The 19,675-nt window shown below is 41.2% G+C and overlaps 1 protein-coding gene across 5 annotated transcripts in view; it reads right to left on the reverse strand.

Annotated features, from left to right (window-relative positions):
* Positions 1-231: 231 nt before the first annotated feature.
* Positions 232-19,675, reverse strand: part of SMAD1 (SMAD family member 1) — a 53,584-nt gene continuing 34,140 nt past the window's right edge. For all 5 annotated transcript variants that reach the window (XM_056489040.1, XM_056489039.1, XM_056489042.1 and 2 more), the window contains 5 exons: positions 10,853-11,110; positions 8,198-8,314; positions 5,238-5,459; positions 3,016-3,272; positions 232-1,629 (listed from right to left, as the gene is read on the reverse strand). In XM_056489040.1, coding sequence (XP_056345015.1) covers positions 1,486-1,629; positions 3,016-3,272; positions 5,238-5,459; positions 8,198-8,314; positions 10,853-11,110 — 998 coding nt within the window. In that variant the 3' untranslated portion in view covers positions 232-1,485. The remainder of the gene's footprint in view (positions 1,630-3,015; positions 3,273-5,237; positions 5,460-8,197; positions 8,315-10,852; positions 11,111-19,675) is intronic.

The following is a 19,675-nucleotide window of genomic DNA, read 5'->3' on the forward strand; positions in this document are numbered from 1 at the left end:
AAAAAGAGCTATTACTTATTACAGAGACAGACAGATGCATTCTGTGTCTGGCTGAACATACACTGAGCTCTGCTGCTCAGCCTCCCACTGCTCCTGAGTTTAACAAGGCTACTAACCTGTGCTAATCACTACATCTAAGCTCAGCACATCTTCATTTCTAGTTGTTCCTCCTCCAAGACCACACCTTTATCTGGTTTGTTAAGAGTCTGCTAAGAAGTGGACAAGACAAGGTTTTAATAAAATGTAAGCAGTAACAACAGGTTTTATTCAAAATTTCCAGTAAAGAGGACCCACTAGTTTTGGAATAAAAGTACTTGAAAGTACTACAGCTTACATGAATATAAAAGAGCAAAGAGAAAAAAATAAACCAAGCAGGAAAAAAAATTAAAAATATATATAATTTTTTAAAGTTTGAAATAGACCCCCACAGGGATACTGAAGTCCTCCAAACAATTAACAGTTACTAGGTTTGGCAAAACAAGATTCTCTCACAAAATTAAAAGCCTACTTTTGTTACATAAACTGTATAAAACTGCTCAATAGTTAAAGAGCACTCTGTACAGATTTGTCATGGAATACACAGAGCTGCAGCTTTCAAACTGCAGTAATTAATCATTTTGCCCTCTTCACGGGTAAAAGAAGTTGCACAATTGCTTTGGGGGAAAAGGAAGAGGCAAAAATAGTCAGAACTAACAGGATGAAGCCCACTATGAAAACAAAATGCACAACAAAATTCAGACCTCAGTTTAAACTAACACGCTATGTTTACAATATATTCTACATTTCAGTTGTCATTTTCCCCTCCCACTCCCACCTCCCCCCATTCAAATATTCCTAATTCCTTTATGGTCTAAATCTAATAAATTTCTAAACTTTCAAATACACCATACATACATTTAGCAAAAGAACATACCTAACATTCTTACAGCAGTATGGTCAGGACACAATTTCAGAGATAGCAAACAGTTATTGAGATTAAACCTTATGCTTTCTTTGACTTTTAAAGAGAACAGCAACCATCAATGTAATGTTCCTAAGTACTGAAGAGAGGCTGCAAAAAGCAGACTTGGCCAACATCCACTCTTAGCTCCACAGGACATGGGGGAAACCAGTGAGTGCTGAATGTAAGGAAGGAGAACCTCAAGAGTGCCGGCTGCAGAAAAATCCTTCGGGAACTCGGTCCAGCACACTGAATTTGGCTTTGGCTCTGTCATCCCTCTTGTACTAAGCCCTATAAATCAACTCCACAATAGTACATTACAATGTAAACTAAAATTCTTTATACCAACAGTATGTCAAAGGGGTTTATTTATCTTTGTTTTCTGAATCCAACAGTTGGTCACAGAAGTCAAGTGTTTTCATGGCTCTTTTTCAGCTGTTACCAGTTGAGGAGGGGGAAAAAAATAAAAACGTGTGTCTGACTCATACATCTTTCAAGTACATGCAAGGCTCAACTGTTTCCAAAATGCAGGAGCTTGGAACCTTTTAAGACACTGAAGAAATAGGATTATGAGGAGAGCCCATCTGAGTAAGTACTTTATCCAGCCACTGAAGGGGACCATGGAGATGTATCTCTATCCAGCATGGAGTGCTTGTTACATCCTGGCGATGATATTCAGCTCCCCAACCCTGGATATAGAATCATAAGCAGGGAAAGAAGAAAACAAATCACCTTATATTATAATACTAAATATGTGAAAGGCACACTTCTTACCAAAATAGCTTTCAATAGTCATTATCAGCAGGGTGGCACAGCACCCATAGCACCCACAGCACCCACCAACTATTATCACATTTCAACCAACAAATCAGAAGCTTAAAAAAATCATAAATGTAAAAAAAGTATAATTTCAGATCTCTTGGAATGGAAGTCTTTAAATACATAACCTGTAGCAGTGCAAAATTTTCCCATATGTCACTGCCAGCTGCCTGAGGTCCCTATAAAGCCTCTGAAGAGGCAGATATTCAAATCTTCTCTGCCAAGACTGAAAATAGAACAAATTGGGTGGAAATGCTGCCAAATAGATCAAAAAATTAAATGATGAGGTGATAACACTGATGTGGAAATGGGGGTGAGGCATCTGTCTGACAAGAAAGAAAGTACCATTGTCAGGATAGGGATGATGAACTGAACAGTAAGTCAAAAGCATTCCTCCTTGGAGAAAAAGGGCATGGTCATCCTCCATCAGGCTGTTTCTCAACTTAAGACAGGTTTTGTTTCAGCTCATACTTGATTCTGTTACAGTAATTACCAAGGATAAAAAGAGATAGATATTTAAAAGCATTCAAAATGGTTTTGTAAGGGAACAATTTTTGGGGCAGGTCTGAAGAGAAGACTGTGACATCTGCAGGTAGAGTTTGCTCTGCTCTGTATTAATCCCTAATGAAGGGCTTTCCCAGCTCCCAGTACAGCTGGCAGCAGCTCTGAACACTGCAGTGCAACTTCCAATACACTAATTTGACTGATTAGGCAATACTGCCATACAGCCCTGTAAGATGCAGAGCTGTAAACAGCCCATTCCATTTTAGGAACCCCTGTCCTAACACATCTGAAAGTTCTCACCCTCCCATCATGGAGAGAGCTGCAGCATATCACCATCTTCATTTGATTACTTTCATTTAAGGACCAGTCCTTTCTGTGCTGACACTCACAACAGCCACATCACAAATCCTGACCTTGCATGCCTTCCTAGAATAGAAAGGTATGCATATTATTCTAAATAAGGACTGCAGCTCCTAATTTGGGAGTTGCTGGTCAAGTCTTAGAGGACTTATGTGAAGAAACATCTTCTGCAAGTCACCTCAAGCTTTCTAAGCATGTGGGTGAGATGGTCTTCTGTCCACAAATAGTTCATTTCACTAAGATCTGTCTTAGGCTTAACGAGCATTCCATCCTTAAAATCAATAGCCCTTAACAGGTTGATGAAGGCAGTTACTGGACCATTCAAAATCACTACATTAAGAAAAAATAATTTACTTTGCTTACAAAATCATCTCAAGCAAATGCCCACGCACCTTTACAAAACTCATCCGGAGAGTGCACATCTTAGTAAGCTCATACACCGTCTCAAAGCCATGGTTCACGGACTGAGCCAGGAGCTGAGCAAACTCTTGATTGTTGAAAATCTTCAGACTGCAGCCACTGGGGATTTTGCAGACTGTGGTGGGATGGAAGCCATGGTGGTAGTTGCAGTTCCGACTCTGCACAAAGATGCTGCTGTCGCTCAGACATTCAGCGTACACCTCCCCTCCAACATAGTAGAGATGGACACCTGCAAGGAGAAGGTTGGCAAATTCACACTCTGTGTCTGTTTTCATGCTCTGTCTCCACAGAGATAGGCTTCTGTTCAAAGAGATAAACCTTAATTACATATCAGAGTATCATCTGTCTTCATTTCTACTTTTCTCTTTCATCAGCAGGCAATCTGAAAGGTTACGTACGTATGTATGTATGTATGTATATGGAATCAACATGTTGTATATTCAACAACACAAAACTAGCAAGCACAGTAATTTTGATGCCTTCCATTGGACAACCTGGCCACTTGAACTTTTTCTCATTATATTTAAGTGAAGCAGTAATTGGAAAATTAAGCAGAGAGAGCAGAAACCTGCTGCATCATTTGTAGGTACTGAAGCGGCCCCAAGCTCGATTCTCTGGAAAAGTCTTGAATGCTAATTTGGGTAGAATGAGTTTTGTCGGTTAACTTTAATTCCAGAAAGCGAGGTGGGGAAAAAAAAGGCCTTTATATTCCTCAGAGCTATCTGCCAAATGAGGGTGCACACCAATTTTACAGCCTTTTCCCCTTCTAGTGCCTGCACCTGTCATCCAGCAGCAAAGCCCCAGAAAAGAAACAAACAGAGAACCTTTGTGTCAGTCAATTCTAAAGGTTTTGAGAAAGCAAGAAAATTTACCTTCTATGTTTAAAAATGGGTTTATTTGCTACTTAAAGCTTTCACCTCCTACAATGTCACAAATCACAGAGGTGAACGTGGAGAATTAGAAAACTCGACTGCAGTCCAGTAAGAAAGCCTTGACTGTGCTCTGTCATGTAAGGTTTTGCCACTGACCATGTGGGTATATACATACTCTCACCTGATGTGCAAAAACATTTATGGCTATGTCTTCAAGTTTGGGATTTACTCCTTCTTTCTCAAAGACTAGCAGTTCTACATCACCCTTACTTGTCCACATTTACTTATACAACTGCATCCTTGTCTCTCCCACGCTCTGCTTTGGTACACACACAGTTAAGTGCTTCAGCAGAACTCTGCCTGCAGCTGGGTTACTCCTAACAGGAAAAATGAATGAGGTGTTAAATAAATATCCTGATACTTGGGAAGATGGATGGGGAGGAAAAGAAGGAAGAAGTATTAGCACTTGAGTGGCACAACACAGGTGTGGTGCACTACAGAGAGCTGCACAAGTTCTCATGAAGAGAAAAGCTCTCCAGACTGGGAGCTCAGACTCCAGGACCTGACAGTTCTCTTCTTCAGCTTCAGTTCTTTCATCCTCTTCATGAATTGGCACTTCTGCCCCACTACTTGGGCATGCTGAACCCCCAACTGTTTCAGAAAATTTACAGTTTACTAAAAATGTAAATACCTAAAAAATGTGCCTTGCAGGAATGGCCCATTGCAGGGGGCAACATCAGCTTTGCCTGCCATTTGCATTACAGGTGAGTTCTCAGAAAAGAGGACTGTATTAGTCAGGTATAAAGGTGAAGATTTTCTGTTTTGCAAGACTGTGACAGACACAGAAGGGAAGCACAAAACTCCCACTGAAAGAATCACCAGACAGTGAAAAAGGCATTTGGAATAAACTGTTTTAGCAGGTTATCTCCCAAAATACATGTTAGGACAGCTAATTTATATTAGAACTAAGACTAGCTAAAACATTTGGTGCCAAGAACCACAATTTGGATTTCCATAGACAGCAATAATCAAGATAAATCAAGACGTTTCATTAGACAACCTGCCTTAACCTCTAATTCAGATTTCGATAGCCTTCAGGCAACTAAAAATTGATTAAGGGTAAAAGCTTCCTGTAATTACACACCAGGTAAGAACAATACTTTGTTTGTAAGACTAGGCCAGAAAATTATATGTTTACCAACACAAGCACTTCTCCCAGATGCTAGGGAAGAGCAGTTTACTCTTGAGGGAAGTGGCCCAGGTTGTCACATCTTGGGAAGCACCACCCCCATCCAAAATGGACAGCCAGATCCCAGACTCACCTTTGCCAATGTGCCGCCTCGTGTTCTCAATGGTGGAGTTGCGGTTGACGTTGGAGAGCAGCCCCAGGCAGAACCTGTTCTTGTTGTTTGAGGGGTCAGTGAAGCCATCCACCAGGATGCTGGTGGAGGACGCATGGAACGCCTCCCCCACGCGGTTGTTCAGCTCGTAGTAGACGATGGAGCACCAGTGCTTCGGCTCTTCGTAAGCGACTGCCTGCACATCTGCAAAGCCACAAGGGAAACCTTACAGCCTAACAGTGCTGAACACAGGCTGGAGGAGTAAAGAGGCGTAACCCGGCAGATGTGGGCTGCATGGGGTAAAATAATTTCAATTCAAAACCCAGAAGAAACAAAGGCTGGCATGAGGTATGAATAGAAAGGTACAGAAAGCTCCTGGGCAGATCCCAAGCAGTGTCCCAATATCCCTGCCCCATTTTCTTACAACATGCTATAGGACAGACCCAGACAGCAGAGAAATGCTGTAACTGTACAACTCAACTTTCTTTCCTATTCAGTAGATGGATTTCTACTTCATTTTACTAACAAATTACAAGTCACCTGTTTGCTTACTGCAAAGCTGTATAGCAACAGAAGAAACAGCATCACACAACTGCATCAAAGACCACTGCTCACTTTACAAAGAAGTACGGCAAGGCAGCTTAAAGATACAATCAGCAGATCAATCTTTCAGCATTCACAGCATGACCAAATCTTTCTCGTGGGTTTTTGGGGAGAATGGTAGGAGACTTCAAAAAACTTGAGAGAGATTGGTACTTGTCTGCAGAACACGCATGAAGCACATCCTCAAATAAAAGGAGGCTACTGAGGGGCTGTGGTTGCTTTATGTGTGCCTTCTTTTAAATGAAGGACACTATTTCATTATTAAGACTAGAAAAGTTGCACTTGCTGTTAAAACACCAACTTTGCAGATCCCATCTACAGGGCAAAGTGCTAAAATGAAAATCAGACTGGTATTATAGGGAAAACTTATTTTTCCCGGCCAGAAGTTTCCTTCTCCCAGCACCAAGTTTTTACTGATATCAGCTAAGATTAGAGTTAATATTTTCCTCTGTTCACAGATCACAACACTACAAGTTTTTGTTACAAAAACAAAAAATCAAAAGTCCCCCTCAAACCATACACAGTAGATACAACAGGTGGCAAATAATCAAGAGCAGGATAACACATCCTACATCACAAAACTTCTAAGCATAGCATTTATTGCTAATAACTTGCTTAAAAACACTGGTAAAAAGCTGATCTTTCCTGATACTGGCACTTTCTATCCCCTCACATCACTGCTGAAAAGAAAAAAAAAACCAGAAGAAGAAAAAACAGTCTTTAATTATTAGTAAGAGGTTACTACATTTTTAATTCCCATAAAGATGCCAGCAATTATCAAAGCTGCAGCTTTGCCCCAGTTCTCAAAGTCAGGAAGAAGTCTTGCCAGCTGGCCATTCTTACAGAATTAATCATATCTCTCTCACACAGATTTCATACTGACTTCCTTACATTTGCTTTAAGTCATGCAGAGCAGGTGCGTTTAGTCTCTCCATTCCCAGCATGGGCCAACAATGGAAATTACCCAACTTCATTGACAGGATGCAGCTTGTTAAATCAAATCTCTTAAGACTAACAAATCACCATGAAGAACACGCTTCTACAAAGTTCGCAACAAAAAATGGTGCAGTAAGTTCACAGAAAAACTTTTCTGCTACAACCTCCAGCAGATTTTCTTTTAAGTAGTCCAATCACAGCATACATATGTGAATAATAAACACGTGAAAGCACCCAAAAGTCTTTCTTTTTAATGAAGGGACAGAAATGAAAATCCATTTTATTAAACTACTAGAAGGGAAAAATATCAGTAGACAATTTTTATTTTGAAATAAAAATTTGGTTGAATGATAAAGAGCAAGAAGAAAAGAAAAAACCCTCTTTTATTTATCATCTCTCATGTATTAAAGGAATTCTATAATACTCACGCATTTTGGGAGAGGAACACACATGCAAAGGTCTGCAGTTAGGTATAAAGTTTTATAAAAGTATTTTGGAGCAGTATATTTCTGGCCTAAAATTCCTGCAAACTACTCATACACGCAAAGTGTAGTCTGTGTGATCAGCAAAAAGTGGAAATGCTGCAGATGGGGTTTATCACATGCAAAACTCATTCCAAGCAGAGCAAATAGGCTAACACAAAAGCCATCAAATTGTTCTAAGAGGGCAGATATAATGCCTGAACCCAGACATTGATCTTAGCAGCAAAACAAGCACCAAAAAAAACCCCAAACCCCACAAACCTCAAAAAAAATACCAACACAAAAAAATCCAAAACACAACAGTTAAATTGTTCATACGCTTGGGATTTTCATAATCATTCTGGCACAGCATTCAGCTTGCTGCTCTTTCTTGGCATGCACCACAACTGTGTAAGCTGAAGTGCTCTCTGAAGGGGCCATTTCTCACAATGTGATGATGAATGCACCAAATCCTTTACTCAGCAGCCACGGCTGCTGCTGCGGCTTTAACAAGCAATGTGTAAAAAGATGTCTGTGTCACAGTACATAAAGCAACAGGCCTTTACTTCCTACAGAGTTTTACAGTCTGTAGCAATTCCACACCTCAGGCAGATAACTGTATTCTGCAGCCTCATAGGAGCTCTTTCCATTCAGAGATTAGTGGAAGTTCCCAATAGAAAGCATAAAATACATTTTTAAAGTCATGGGATAGATTCCTGTCTTAAATAAATTTTTACATTTATAAATAATCTCCAGCTTTACTATTTCATCCCTAACAACAACAGAGGAAAAATTACACGGCTGTTTTTTTTTCTTTCCCACTGACAAAAAACTTTCATGAACGATATCCATCCAAAATTAAAACTCGGTTATCACTCGTGAGTTCTGGAGGTTCTTTACTCTTAAGAAGCGAAGCAGAAAACACAGAGGAAGTGTTCTTACCTCCTCTGTGCACATCAGGGGGAATTGCAGGTGCCATCATATTGGTATCCATGGTCTGGGAGGTATCGTGTGTCATCGGATCTTCCGGAGGCAGGTAAGTGGGCGGGGGAGTATCAGCTAAATATAGAAAAGGCATGGATACATGAGTCCTTTCCTTTCTTTAAAGCACATCTGCATATCCACATGAACAGTTTGAGCCTGGAAATGCTTCCAGCCTGACTCAGCTATAAACTTCCACCCACCAGAAATCTGAAAAAACAATCAAGGACCTTGAATAAGGAAAACGAAGAATTACTGTGCATATTAAGCACAACTGCAATAAAAACAAGTCACTTCACCCCCACATAAAGCCACAAAAGAAAGCTCAGCTGTGTTTCCAACACACAGTTCTGCAGACTGAAAGTGCCATACAAACATCAGGGCACAAATAGATCTCAGGGCCCAGCCAGCAGTAGATACTGAATATGTTAAAAATGAACAGAAACTGGAGCAGAAAACTTTCAGTTCGAGCTTTTCTGTTTCCAACACAATTCTACCAGAAAATTATTTAAACATCCCAGCTTATCCAGGGCTTTATCATTGTCTGTACAAAGTATTAGCTATGTTTCCTTAGACTGGGAATAGTAGGAAGTGTTCAGGAACCCAAATTCTACAGAATTTGCCTTGTGGGTCTGGAATTTCTCTGTCAGTGTCTCTGTCCTGTCCCATTCAGGGCTGCATCACCAGCACAGGAGCCCATACAGAATGACCATACTCATTAATATACAGCTTTCAGCCCTTTTTGAAGTGTCCCAGCCAGCACTGCCCTTCAGATGCTTATTCCACTCCTGGGAAAGCCTCCCAAAAGATTTCTTAGAAGCTCCAGGAGTTGCCAATGTCACCATTTCCCCATACACTAGAGGACACTCTCCTGCAGATCAATTGCACAGAGTTACATCCAAGAGTGAGAAACCCTTGCCTGATCCCTGCAAGCTTTCACTGCAAAAACTGGGATTAGATTACCACTGTGCTGTCTCTGCTGCTGCTCATTCCACATTTATTTCCATTACTGAGAGTACAGATTGCAAACTACCACAGTAAATAATCACAGGGCATTCCAAAACTCTGAAAACCAAATTAGCTTCAACAAAAGGCAGGAGAATGCTCTGTAAGTTTGGGAGTTTTTTGTGGAGTGGTGGTTTTGTTTCGATTTTTTTAAAATGCATTTTAAAAGAAAACATAAGTTATGACATTTATTAACTAACTTATTGTTTAGCAGGTATTTTGTTGAGAGCTTTACATCTAATGCTGGCAGGTGCCTGGCTAATTCCCTTACTTGAACACGTTCAGCTGGATGAGAAAGCAGCAGAGAAAGACAGAGATGGCAACAGCATTGCATTAAAAGCTTAACAAACTGCACTGGATTTTGAGTCTTATGTTTTACTAAGCCTTAAATGCTTGTGTGTGTGCAAACATGATGTTGGTCATGCACAAGATTCCAAGGCCACGGGCGAGAAATTAACCAGTATCTAGAAAGTTTTCAAGGCTAACTGCTTTGCCCCTTTATTTTTGTATTTTCCAGATGTCAGACTTTTTCCTCATTAGTGCAAGATGGACAACTGTCCAGGGCTAAGCATCAAGGACATCAGTTATCCTGACCTCTCCTCTAACTCAATTTCTTCACTGCAGCTGCCGACATTAAGGGCATGTGGACAGAACAGACCTTCAAAGATCAAGTGAACTTCCACAAGCCAGTATTCAGGAAGACCTTGTTAGGTCTTTATCTCTGTTGGAAGAGCCCCAACCACAGCAATCATGTTAAAAAAAAAAAAATGAAAAAAAAAAAGACAGCTGGTTTCACTGAAAATTCTCACATTTTTTAGAAAAGCCAGCAAATTTGGTAGTCTTCATTTACAAGAGAAAAATTTGCAACAATTAGCAAGAGAAGAAATCTACGGATATTAATTTCACATAATAGGAAACAGATTTTCACAGATCTGCTGTTTTGTTTACACATACCCTCCCCTCAGCCCAGGCAAACAACATCAGTAAGCATTTGTACTGCATCCTTCTCTTCACCACAGACTGCAGTAGTTTTATCCAGTCACATGTAAAGACCAAAAAAAGGCAGGATCATGGAATTTTCTATAGATACCAGTCAACAAAGGAAGGCTCATCTTTGACTGTAGGTAGTAAAACAGCCTGAAGAGTTATTTTAAGGGACTGTTTTTCAGTTGAAGTATATTTGCTTCTCAGAATTGCACCACTATGAGAAGAAATTGTTTATCAAATAGCAATAACGTGATCACTTTGAGAAATATCCTTTTTCTGCAGAACTAAAGCTGAACTTATGATCATAAGCAAGAATGATCTCTAATGTCACACTTCTGGTGCATTGAACACTACACTTTGTGGGCTAAACTGCTGAACTGGTCCCCAAAGAATTTTGGATCCTTCCCCACACCTCACAATGTTTTAACTGTGTTTGAAAGAGGCACAATATTAAAGCCTTCAGTATTACCAAACAAAGAGATTCTATACTCTTCATTACCTTACATCTCTTAGCTTGCTATTGAACACAAGTGTTGGCTGATCTTTTCATGTTATTAAGCAAAAATCCCATGACAGCAGTAATGTCCAACCACCTTCTCCTTTCTCAAGGGAAGCTGACTGTACCTGGCATCTGGAAAGGACTTCCTGGGTCTGAGCTGGCTGGAGAATGTGGGTAGGTGCTACTGCTGCTTCCAGGTGAGTTTGGGTAGCTGCTGCTGGGCGAGTGGGGGAACGGGTGGCTGTTGGGCTGCTGGAAAGAGTCCGGGAAAGTCGCGTTGTGCGGCATGTGGGGCTCGTTCTGCCCCAGGTTGCGGAACTGCGCCAGGAGGCTGTGCTGGGGGTTGTACTCGCTGTGCCTCGGAACCAGCACTGGAGGAAGAACTGGAGAGGGACAAAGAGAGAAAAGCCACAGCGTTAGAGACTCAGGTGTGAGGGTACACAGGGAAAACCCCCCACGTTCTTCCTCCCCCCCGGCATATCCGCATCTGCCTCAAAAACAAGGCAGTCAAACCTAGGAGCACATGTCCAAGCAAGAACTGCTTCCCTTACATCCGGTTACTGCACAGCTCGAACCCACAGCTCCCTGGCTTGCCAGATGGGAGCTTGTTTTCACAGAGGGCCAGTGAAGAAGAGCCAAGAACAAACCACAGTTCTGTGTAAAGATGCTGGGAAGAGCCTGACAATGCTGACATGCAGTTCCTCCTGCTACACTTGCCATCCAGCTGATCACCTAGTGGCCTGTAACCCCAAACCCTTGCTAATAAGAACAGATTTTTTAAATTTTTTTTTCTGAAGACAATACTAATAAGCCTTGAACTCAGTCTGGTCCCAACAGCTGTAATTTTATTTTTAACCTGGGCTATGTTCTTACAAGTTACTATTAAAACAGTTATTAACTCTTCAAGTCAGTTTACAAAATGTGCAATTTAAACAAAATTATGTAGTTCAAAAAAACCAACTGAGCAACAATTGAGCTGCAACTATGTGCTACTATGGGATCAGAAAAACATCAGAAACTAAGAGTCTCACCACAGTTCTGAAGCCTTCTCAGCAGAGAAACAAAGGTCTCTTTCAAACTGGGAATATGAACATGATACCAGATACACTAAGATAAAAGAATCAAGTCTTTTTCCAGTTCCTCAGCTTCTATCTTTGAACCCCTCACAGCAAAGTCCAAGCTAACTGAAGTATTAAAAGCTCTTCTTTCCACAGAAATTTTTGGATGATGGATAGGAGAGGCAAGGTCTGGGAGAGGGAGGTCCGTGCACAGAGTAGTGAAAGAGAAGTAAAAAAGCAAGTCCTCTTCACGTTTCCCCCCTTTGGAATCTCAACTCCCAACTCCATGTCTGAGCAGGACTAAAAGAAACCCCCCCAGATAGTCTGACTTCAAGAGAGGGTACCAAAACCCCAACAAAACCTAGGAAAAACCAGCCAAGAGTACTGCCCCCTCTCCCTGAGGCTCCTGGTCTGGCCTAAACACCTGGGCGCACATAAAAAGAAATGGAGGATGTGCTGTCAACAAGCCTATACAGACATAGCTGTCATTCAGATTAAGAAAGGTGTTTTGGAGACAGCTGCTTTATTAAAAGCCTGAATTACAAACTAATTGCCAAAAAAAAAAAAAAAAAAAAAAAAAAAAAAAAAAAAGAACAAACAACATTTTCTTCACATGACAAACAGGTTCTTCCAGGACACTGGGGCATCTTTACTCTTCCAGCACTTTGCTATTACAGAAGCAGCACTCAGGTATTTGGACTCCAAGAGTACCAAGGATAACCACTCAACACATAGACCAGGTCTAAGGTCTAGGTTCATACTTAAAAGGGATATAAATGAATGCCACACTAAAAACTCACTCTCTATTCCTAAAGTCACAGACTAACTAAAAAGGGAAGAAGTAGGTTTCCCTTCCTTTCCCTTCCCTGTTTATTTTTGCATATGCCTAAGAGAGAAATAAGTTCCCATTTTTGCCTCTAGTGGCATTAATGCAGGAGCAGTCTGATCTCAGAAATCTTCTTTGAACGTACACTGAAAAAACCCCACAAGCCCTCACAACTGAAATTAAGACTGCCGAAGTAAGAAGCTGGTTTTAAGCATTTAATCTGATCTCTCAATTTCTTAGAGACTTCACTGAGATTCCAAGAGATCTCAAATATTTGAGGCAGATGTCACCCTTAAGTAATTTGTTTATATGTCAAAAAACCCAATTACACTTCACAAGTCATAGACAAAGTTCCTAATTATGGTGTTTTCTGAAACAAAACTTATCCATCTGTCATTCTATGGAAGTTCTCAATTGTAAAACACCCCAGGAGAAGCTGCATCTCCCCCAGCTGTACAGACTATTCCTTGCTCCAATACAACCATTCTGACAATCCACTGGAAAAGGCTGTTAAGCAAAAGTTACTCAGCTTTCAGGTGGACATCACAAATCCTCCCATCCTCAACATGTCAGAGCCAAACTCTCTGAATATTAGGGTTTCTCAGACTTAAGCTTGTTCTGTTAAACCAAGCAGTCCTTTTGCAGCTAGGTCAAGTACTATTTAATTGTTATAGTCAATATTTGCTGGGCTAATAAATTACCAGTGAAAAAATTAACAATGAGATCATATGCTAAAATGTATTTTCCCTTTCCTGTCTTTATGATTCTTTCTTACTTTTCTAAGCATTAAAAACACAGCTTTCCTATCTCTTCCGTTCCTATGGATGAAGGTCAAACCATAAACTTTTATGGAGTTAATTTGTGCAGAAAGTACATCACCCACCTTTCCCATCCCCTACCTCACATTAAACAATGACACACATGACATCAGAGGAAGCCACATGATTTACAGCATTTTAAAATAGCAGGAGAACAGGATATTTTCTGTATGTTTTCTCTAATTAAATTAATGCAGTGCCAGATTTTCCCAAGGTATATCTACATGTTTTCTCCTGTTGGGCAGAACCACTGGCAAGAAGGACTTGAGATAAAAACAAGTCTCCTTTTCCCAGGTGTCCGTCATGCCAACCCATGCTTTTTGTCCAACTCCACCAGCCTCAAGTGATTAAATGCCAACTTCATCAAAATACACATGGTAAAGGGGGAAAAAAGAATACAACTGGTATTGATACAACACAAATAGTCTCAAAAAATATTGCAGTATTTACTTTAAGTGCTGCCCCTAATTCACATCCTCTCTGCATACACAAAACCTTTGATGAGGAGGAAGAGCCCTGAAAGGCCACATTAGGTGGGACAGAGACTGCAGTGCTCTAGTTAGTCCAACTCCAAGTCACTCACTGCCATAACCTGATCTCTCTGCAGCTCCCGAATTCTTTGCAGGGAAGCTGCTCCAAGTGGAGCCACAGAGGAGTTAATTTGAGTGCTGCTCACTCAGGAGTAAAGACATGAGCAGGGACTGGGCCCTCTGGAGAATGGAAAGCTGCCAGGAGTTCAAACCATCAAGGGGGATGCACACCCTTCTTGCTCCCCTCGCCCCTGTGTAAGGCACCGAGCTTCTGGTCAGGTTGCAGACCTCAGCCACATGGAATAACAAATTACTGAGGCTCAGTCCAGCAGGGGAGGAGGCTGATCTCTGCTGCAGCTGCCAGCTCCAGGAAGAGGTATAATTGAAGGGGAGAGAGCACGAGAGAGTTATTCGGTGCTAAGCCAGCACACCTGTTGCTATGAAATAATGAAGCAGTGCACATCTTTGCTGGGCAGAGCTCTGCAGGATGTGGCTCTAACCATTTGCAAACACAATTCCTCCCTTCCTCTTCAGCGGAAGGGAACACTGATACAATAAAAAATTAATTTTCTTCTTATTTTTTTTTAATTTAACATCAGTATCATCAGCATATATTTAAAGGAAACATAATATTGAATACATTGTTGTGTTAAAAAGCTGCTGCAACAGATTTGCCAACTCAACCTCATTAAAGTTAATGGAGTAGAACCACAATTCATCCGACAGCTTGATTTCTGTAATTCTTCAAACACTGGATTAAGAGGCTTTATGTGCTACACTGTGGCTAAATTTTGCTCCCAAGTTTTTCTATCGATGTGGACCTGCAGTTAAGAGTTAGTACAGGACTACTACCAGTAAGGTTACTAGTAAGGGAAAGAGGGATAAATCCCCAGGAAGCAGGCTGGGTATGTTTGTGGAACTGTAGCTGAGATCCCATGTCTGTCAAGACAGCCTGGGAATTGGGGAGCTTGTTTTTACCATGCAAATAAGACGAAGTATGCCTGCACCAAACAAGAGGAGATGTATTAAAGAAATTAGAGCTACAGGGCAATTTAACCCACAGGGCTATTTCATGTAGGAGCCAAGAATGCCAAAAATACAGAAGATAGACCAAAGGCAACCTGGATGTTCAGATAAATGTTCTGACTAACCACACCAAGGAAGAAATGCTTTTATGAAAATGTAATAGTGGCCTTTGAAGAAACTAACTGATCTCTACTCTTTTTATCTCCAGCATGTCACCCTGTTCTTCTTCAGAAAACTAACAGCTGTGCTATCCTAAATAAAGATCTTCTTGCTTTTCTTTTTTGTTCTATTTCACATTCCAGAGATAATGATTTTAGCAAACACAGAAAGTCTCCAATTTATGAACATAACTTCTCTTTTTTTAAGTTTCTCTATGAAAAACCCCAAACTAATCCAATCCAAAGAACCTGCTGTATTTTCAAAGAAGCATATTTTCTATCCAGATGGGTTTTGCTTATCTTACACAAGCCCAGATGACAGCTAGCTTCCCTCAAGGGCTCATTTTTTCCACACCCTTTGCATGTTATGTGAAAATTTAGGTAGGTATCTTTCTTTCTGCGTATGGAAATTCAAAGACCATGTAATGAAATACAAGGGGTCACATGTAAGAAAGCAGACACTGATCCACTTTCCATTGTCAAAGTAGATCCTACCACTTCTGTAAAAAAATGTATTTATAAGATAAAAAAGAAAAATATAAGCAATTGGTGCTGCACTTTTTGCTCTTAAAAACCATGACTTGGTTGACATATGTTCTGTAAAAGGGTTTGTACCACAACAGGGCCCTCAGTGCTAATGAAGACCTGACAATACTGTCATTAGACAGAGCACTTTAATTTCCAAGCTTTACATAGATGTATTTTCATCTGAATTTATGCAAAGCCACATATGTTTTGCCAGAAAAACAGAACGGCAGGTTGGGAAGGAGGAAAATCCTAAAACAAAAGTTCATGCTATCTGGAAATAGGAAAATCCTGCAAAGACTAAAATTGTAACAAAAAGGAAGAGTTAGGAGAAGGAAAAAAACCAATTCAACAAAAGACAGCAGCAGTGTTAAACTAACAAATTTGAACCCTCCTGAAGACTCCCAGCTTCATTTCCTGCCTTTGAGGTCACAGCAGCTGAAGCTGGCTATGGCATCCTGATGATGCCTCCAGTCCCACGGTGGGAACAGAGCAGGTACCAACACATGCCCAGCTGAATGTGCTGCTCTCTGCAGCACCAGGGAGTCACTGAAGCATTCTGACTGCAAGGTCTTGCCAAGATCTTGCCTGTGAGCAGTAAAACACTGTGCAGAGAAAAAACTTTCTATGTCATTAGGTTTTCTCATGTTGCCTGAGTTACTCTTGGTTAAAAATATAAAATTAATAAGCATTGTGTCAAAAGCAATCTCTCAGGATCGAACTACTTAATGCTCTTCCAATAATCCTTGCCTGTGATATCACAGCTTTGCTTTGCTGGTTTTTCAAAAAAGGAAAAACAGTTGTTACTTTACTGACTTTGCTTTTACATCAGACATCTGGTCTAAATGCATTTGACAAGTAATATTAGGACATTTCCTGCATTAAAATATTCAGCTAACATTAGATTTTATTTGCGGATGCTCTGATAAGCTGACATTCTGATTAAACTGACATTTGTCAAGGTCAATTTCAGAATTTAGTGCTAATTTGTATGCACATTAGTGAGGGAGTCCTTGTAAGCAGATTTGGTGGACGAGCAGTCATGATGCAGGAGGAAGTCACAGTCATAGTGCATATTAACTCAGACATTTACACAGACCAGAGTTCAAATTACCTGTACAAAAGCCACAGTCACCATCCTACTAAGAGGGTTAAAACTTGGAAGTCTGGTCTTTCAAACCAGAAGAAACATCTGTATCTGGTTAATTTTGAAGAAAGAAAACACACAGAAAATAGGACAGAAACATATCTTTCTTGACAACTGTTATCCCTTTATTGAAGTTTCTTTTTCTGACACACAGTAAGGTTAGACAAGGAAGGTTCTGCTATTAGACCATTCCTGCTTCCACCTCCTCATTTCAATTCCTCTCCCCCAGGATGGCTCTGGTGAGGAATTTTATAACTGAATTCTGCAAAGCCAAAATGAAGGAAGTTTTATTCTGCTTGCCAAGCAAACTGACAGTTGCTTTTGCTATTTTGGACAACCATCCTATAATTGTGCCCACCTGTTGTAGCAATGCTATTTTTAAAGTCACACCCAAGTGCACATATGGCTGCACAGCAAAACTTCTCAGGGATGACACTCTGCTCCTTCACCCCCAGCCTGCAGAGGTGCAGGAATCCTGCTATGGGAATCATACAGAAACAAAGATTTTTGTAACTTGGTTCTACATATTAACTCTGAAGGGATGCAGCAATTCTGCCCACTCTGACACCCCAGAAGCAGTTTCCCATTTGTCTTTTCCTTTCCCTGCCCCCCTCCCCTTCTCCCAGATGCCTGGCACTGATGGTATTATCCTCTACCAGGCCTGGTTCTGTGGGAGCCTGCAGTAGGTGTGTTGCCTTACAGAGCCTCACTAAGAGCAAAAAGCAAAGAAGATCAAAGACAAATATGAAAATAATCAGTTTAAAGTCATAGGTAGAGAGTCCACACCAAGAGCAAAACCAGCATGACACACCTCCGCTCTCCTCAGAGCCTGGGGACCTGGCCTGTTCTCGTGGCAAAAAGCAGCTGCACATACAGGTAAAATGTTTCTGGCCAGCAACAAGCTTGCTGAAGCACACACCTTGAATTCATGGTTATAACTGAAAGGAACATCATATTTTCAGGCAGAATTGAAAATTCAACTGTTACGACACTGTATTTGTCTGCGTTACCAAAAAGTGACTGCTGCTCCAGAGTTTGGCTGGAACGTTGGCACCATCAGCTTTGTAAAGCCCCTCAATATAGAGCAGCCAGCTCTCTGAAGAAGAGAAGCTGAACAAAGGAAAAACATGCAGCCTTTTTTATCTATGTTTTATTGGTAACTGAAAAAAATGGGGGATAGCCATTTACAGAAACACTGCACCTTCAACCACTTCCACAGGTAAAACATGAAAATTTCTCTTTTGCCTCCTTTGTAACATATTTTTAGGGTGATGGGCAAGGACACTTAGTAGAGGCAAACACAATTCTGCATCAGAAGTGAGGAGAGCTAGTGTTCACAAGCACTTTAAGAAAATTGAATATTCAGTTTTCTTCCTTCCTTCCCCTTTAGCTAAGGCAAAAGAACTGAACCTCCTCTCCTAAAGCCACATTAGAGGTGTGACTTATTATTATTATTTTAATAGCAGTGTTGTCAATTTAAGCACCTCCTCATCCTCTCTGTTCCCTATTCCATTCTTTCTGTTTTGCTGTTAGAGCAAACAGGATCCAGGCCTTTTTTTTCCCCTTAAAATCTGGATGAGAGCTTTCATCTAGTCCATTGATATAACTGAGGACAGAGGCAAGCAGCAGAGGCTGTATCTCCACAGAAACCTAAGGAATAAAAGATGGGAAGGAAGTGTCTCAAGAGGGACTTTATACATTCTCCCAGCAAAACCTGAGAGGTCGTTTGTGGCATTTTCAGAGGGATGAGAAACACTGCATCAGGTTTTTCCTAACAGCCTCTGCATATGCAGTACACCTAATAATTTAGCAAGTCTTGATCATACTTAAGGATAATCCCAATAGGTATCTCTAAACCAAAAAATAAAACTGAGGAGAAGAAGCAAATTCAACCAAGCAAGCACACCAGTTCAGTTAAGCGTGCCAATTTTTAAGAGGCATCAAATTCAGACCTTGCCCTCCTTAATTAAAAGCTTTGCTTTGCTTTGCCAAGGGAGAAATCTGACAGCCATTAACTACCCTGCTCCAGAAATAATTCTGCACACAACAGACCTAGGGAACAGCAGCAGTGAGCTACTTTAACCCATCCCAAGGAGATATTTCCTCCTGGCACTCAAAGTGCAAGGTTGCATTCCCACTCCCAACAACAAGTCTCTGCTTTCTCCTCTCAGGTCCCTCCACCTCCACTGCTTCCCAGATGTCCTCCACTGCTATGTTGGTACAGATGTTCTTGCAGAACTGCCCTGATCAGCCTGAAAGATAACCCAGCAGGGGAGAGGAAAAGTGACTGATCTGGTTCAGCACAAGGCCATGGGAACAGCTGTGCTGGCACAATACAAGGAGCAGGAGCAGTCCATGCACTCTGCCACGGAGTACAGCTCCATCACTCCATCAGCTCAATGGTTCCAGGCTGAAAGAGTGTCACAGTGTCACAGCAAGGCCACCCTCCCTCACCTCCTCCACCCTGGGCCCCCATTCTGCTTCCCCGGGAGCTTGCCAAGTTAACTGTGCCAAAAAGCAGTTTTCTGTGAGTTTAGCTTTCTTGATTGATGCACCACAGGATCAGACAGGTCCCTGTGCCTGTGCAGAGCCTCCTGGTCAGGTCAGGCTTGAGCATGGTCCTACCATGTCACACCCATGTGTCTGCCAGATGCCATGTTCCCCTCCGTGTGCAGGGATGCTGGGAGATTCTCTCTTTGAGACTGATAGTTTTCTGCCTCCTTTCACTGTTTACAACCTGTTCCTATCTAGGCTGGCTAACAGAAAAATCTCACTTGGATTCAGGTGTAGCTTTGTACAGAGTGCCAGTTCTCATGCTTCCCAAGCTCATCTTCACAAGTGAGGAGGGAATAAGGTGTCA

This window comes from Oenanthe melanoleuca, chromosome 4, assembly GCF_029582105.1.
Source record: "Oenanthe melanoleuca isolate GR-GAL-2019-014 chromosome 4, OMel1.0, whole genome shotgun sequence".
Lineage (NCBI taxonomy): Eukaryota > Metazoa > Chordata > Aves > Passeriformes > Muscicapidae > Oenanthe > Oenanthe melanoleuca.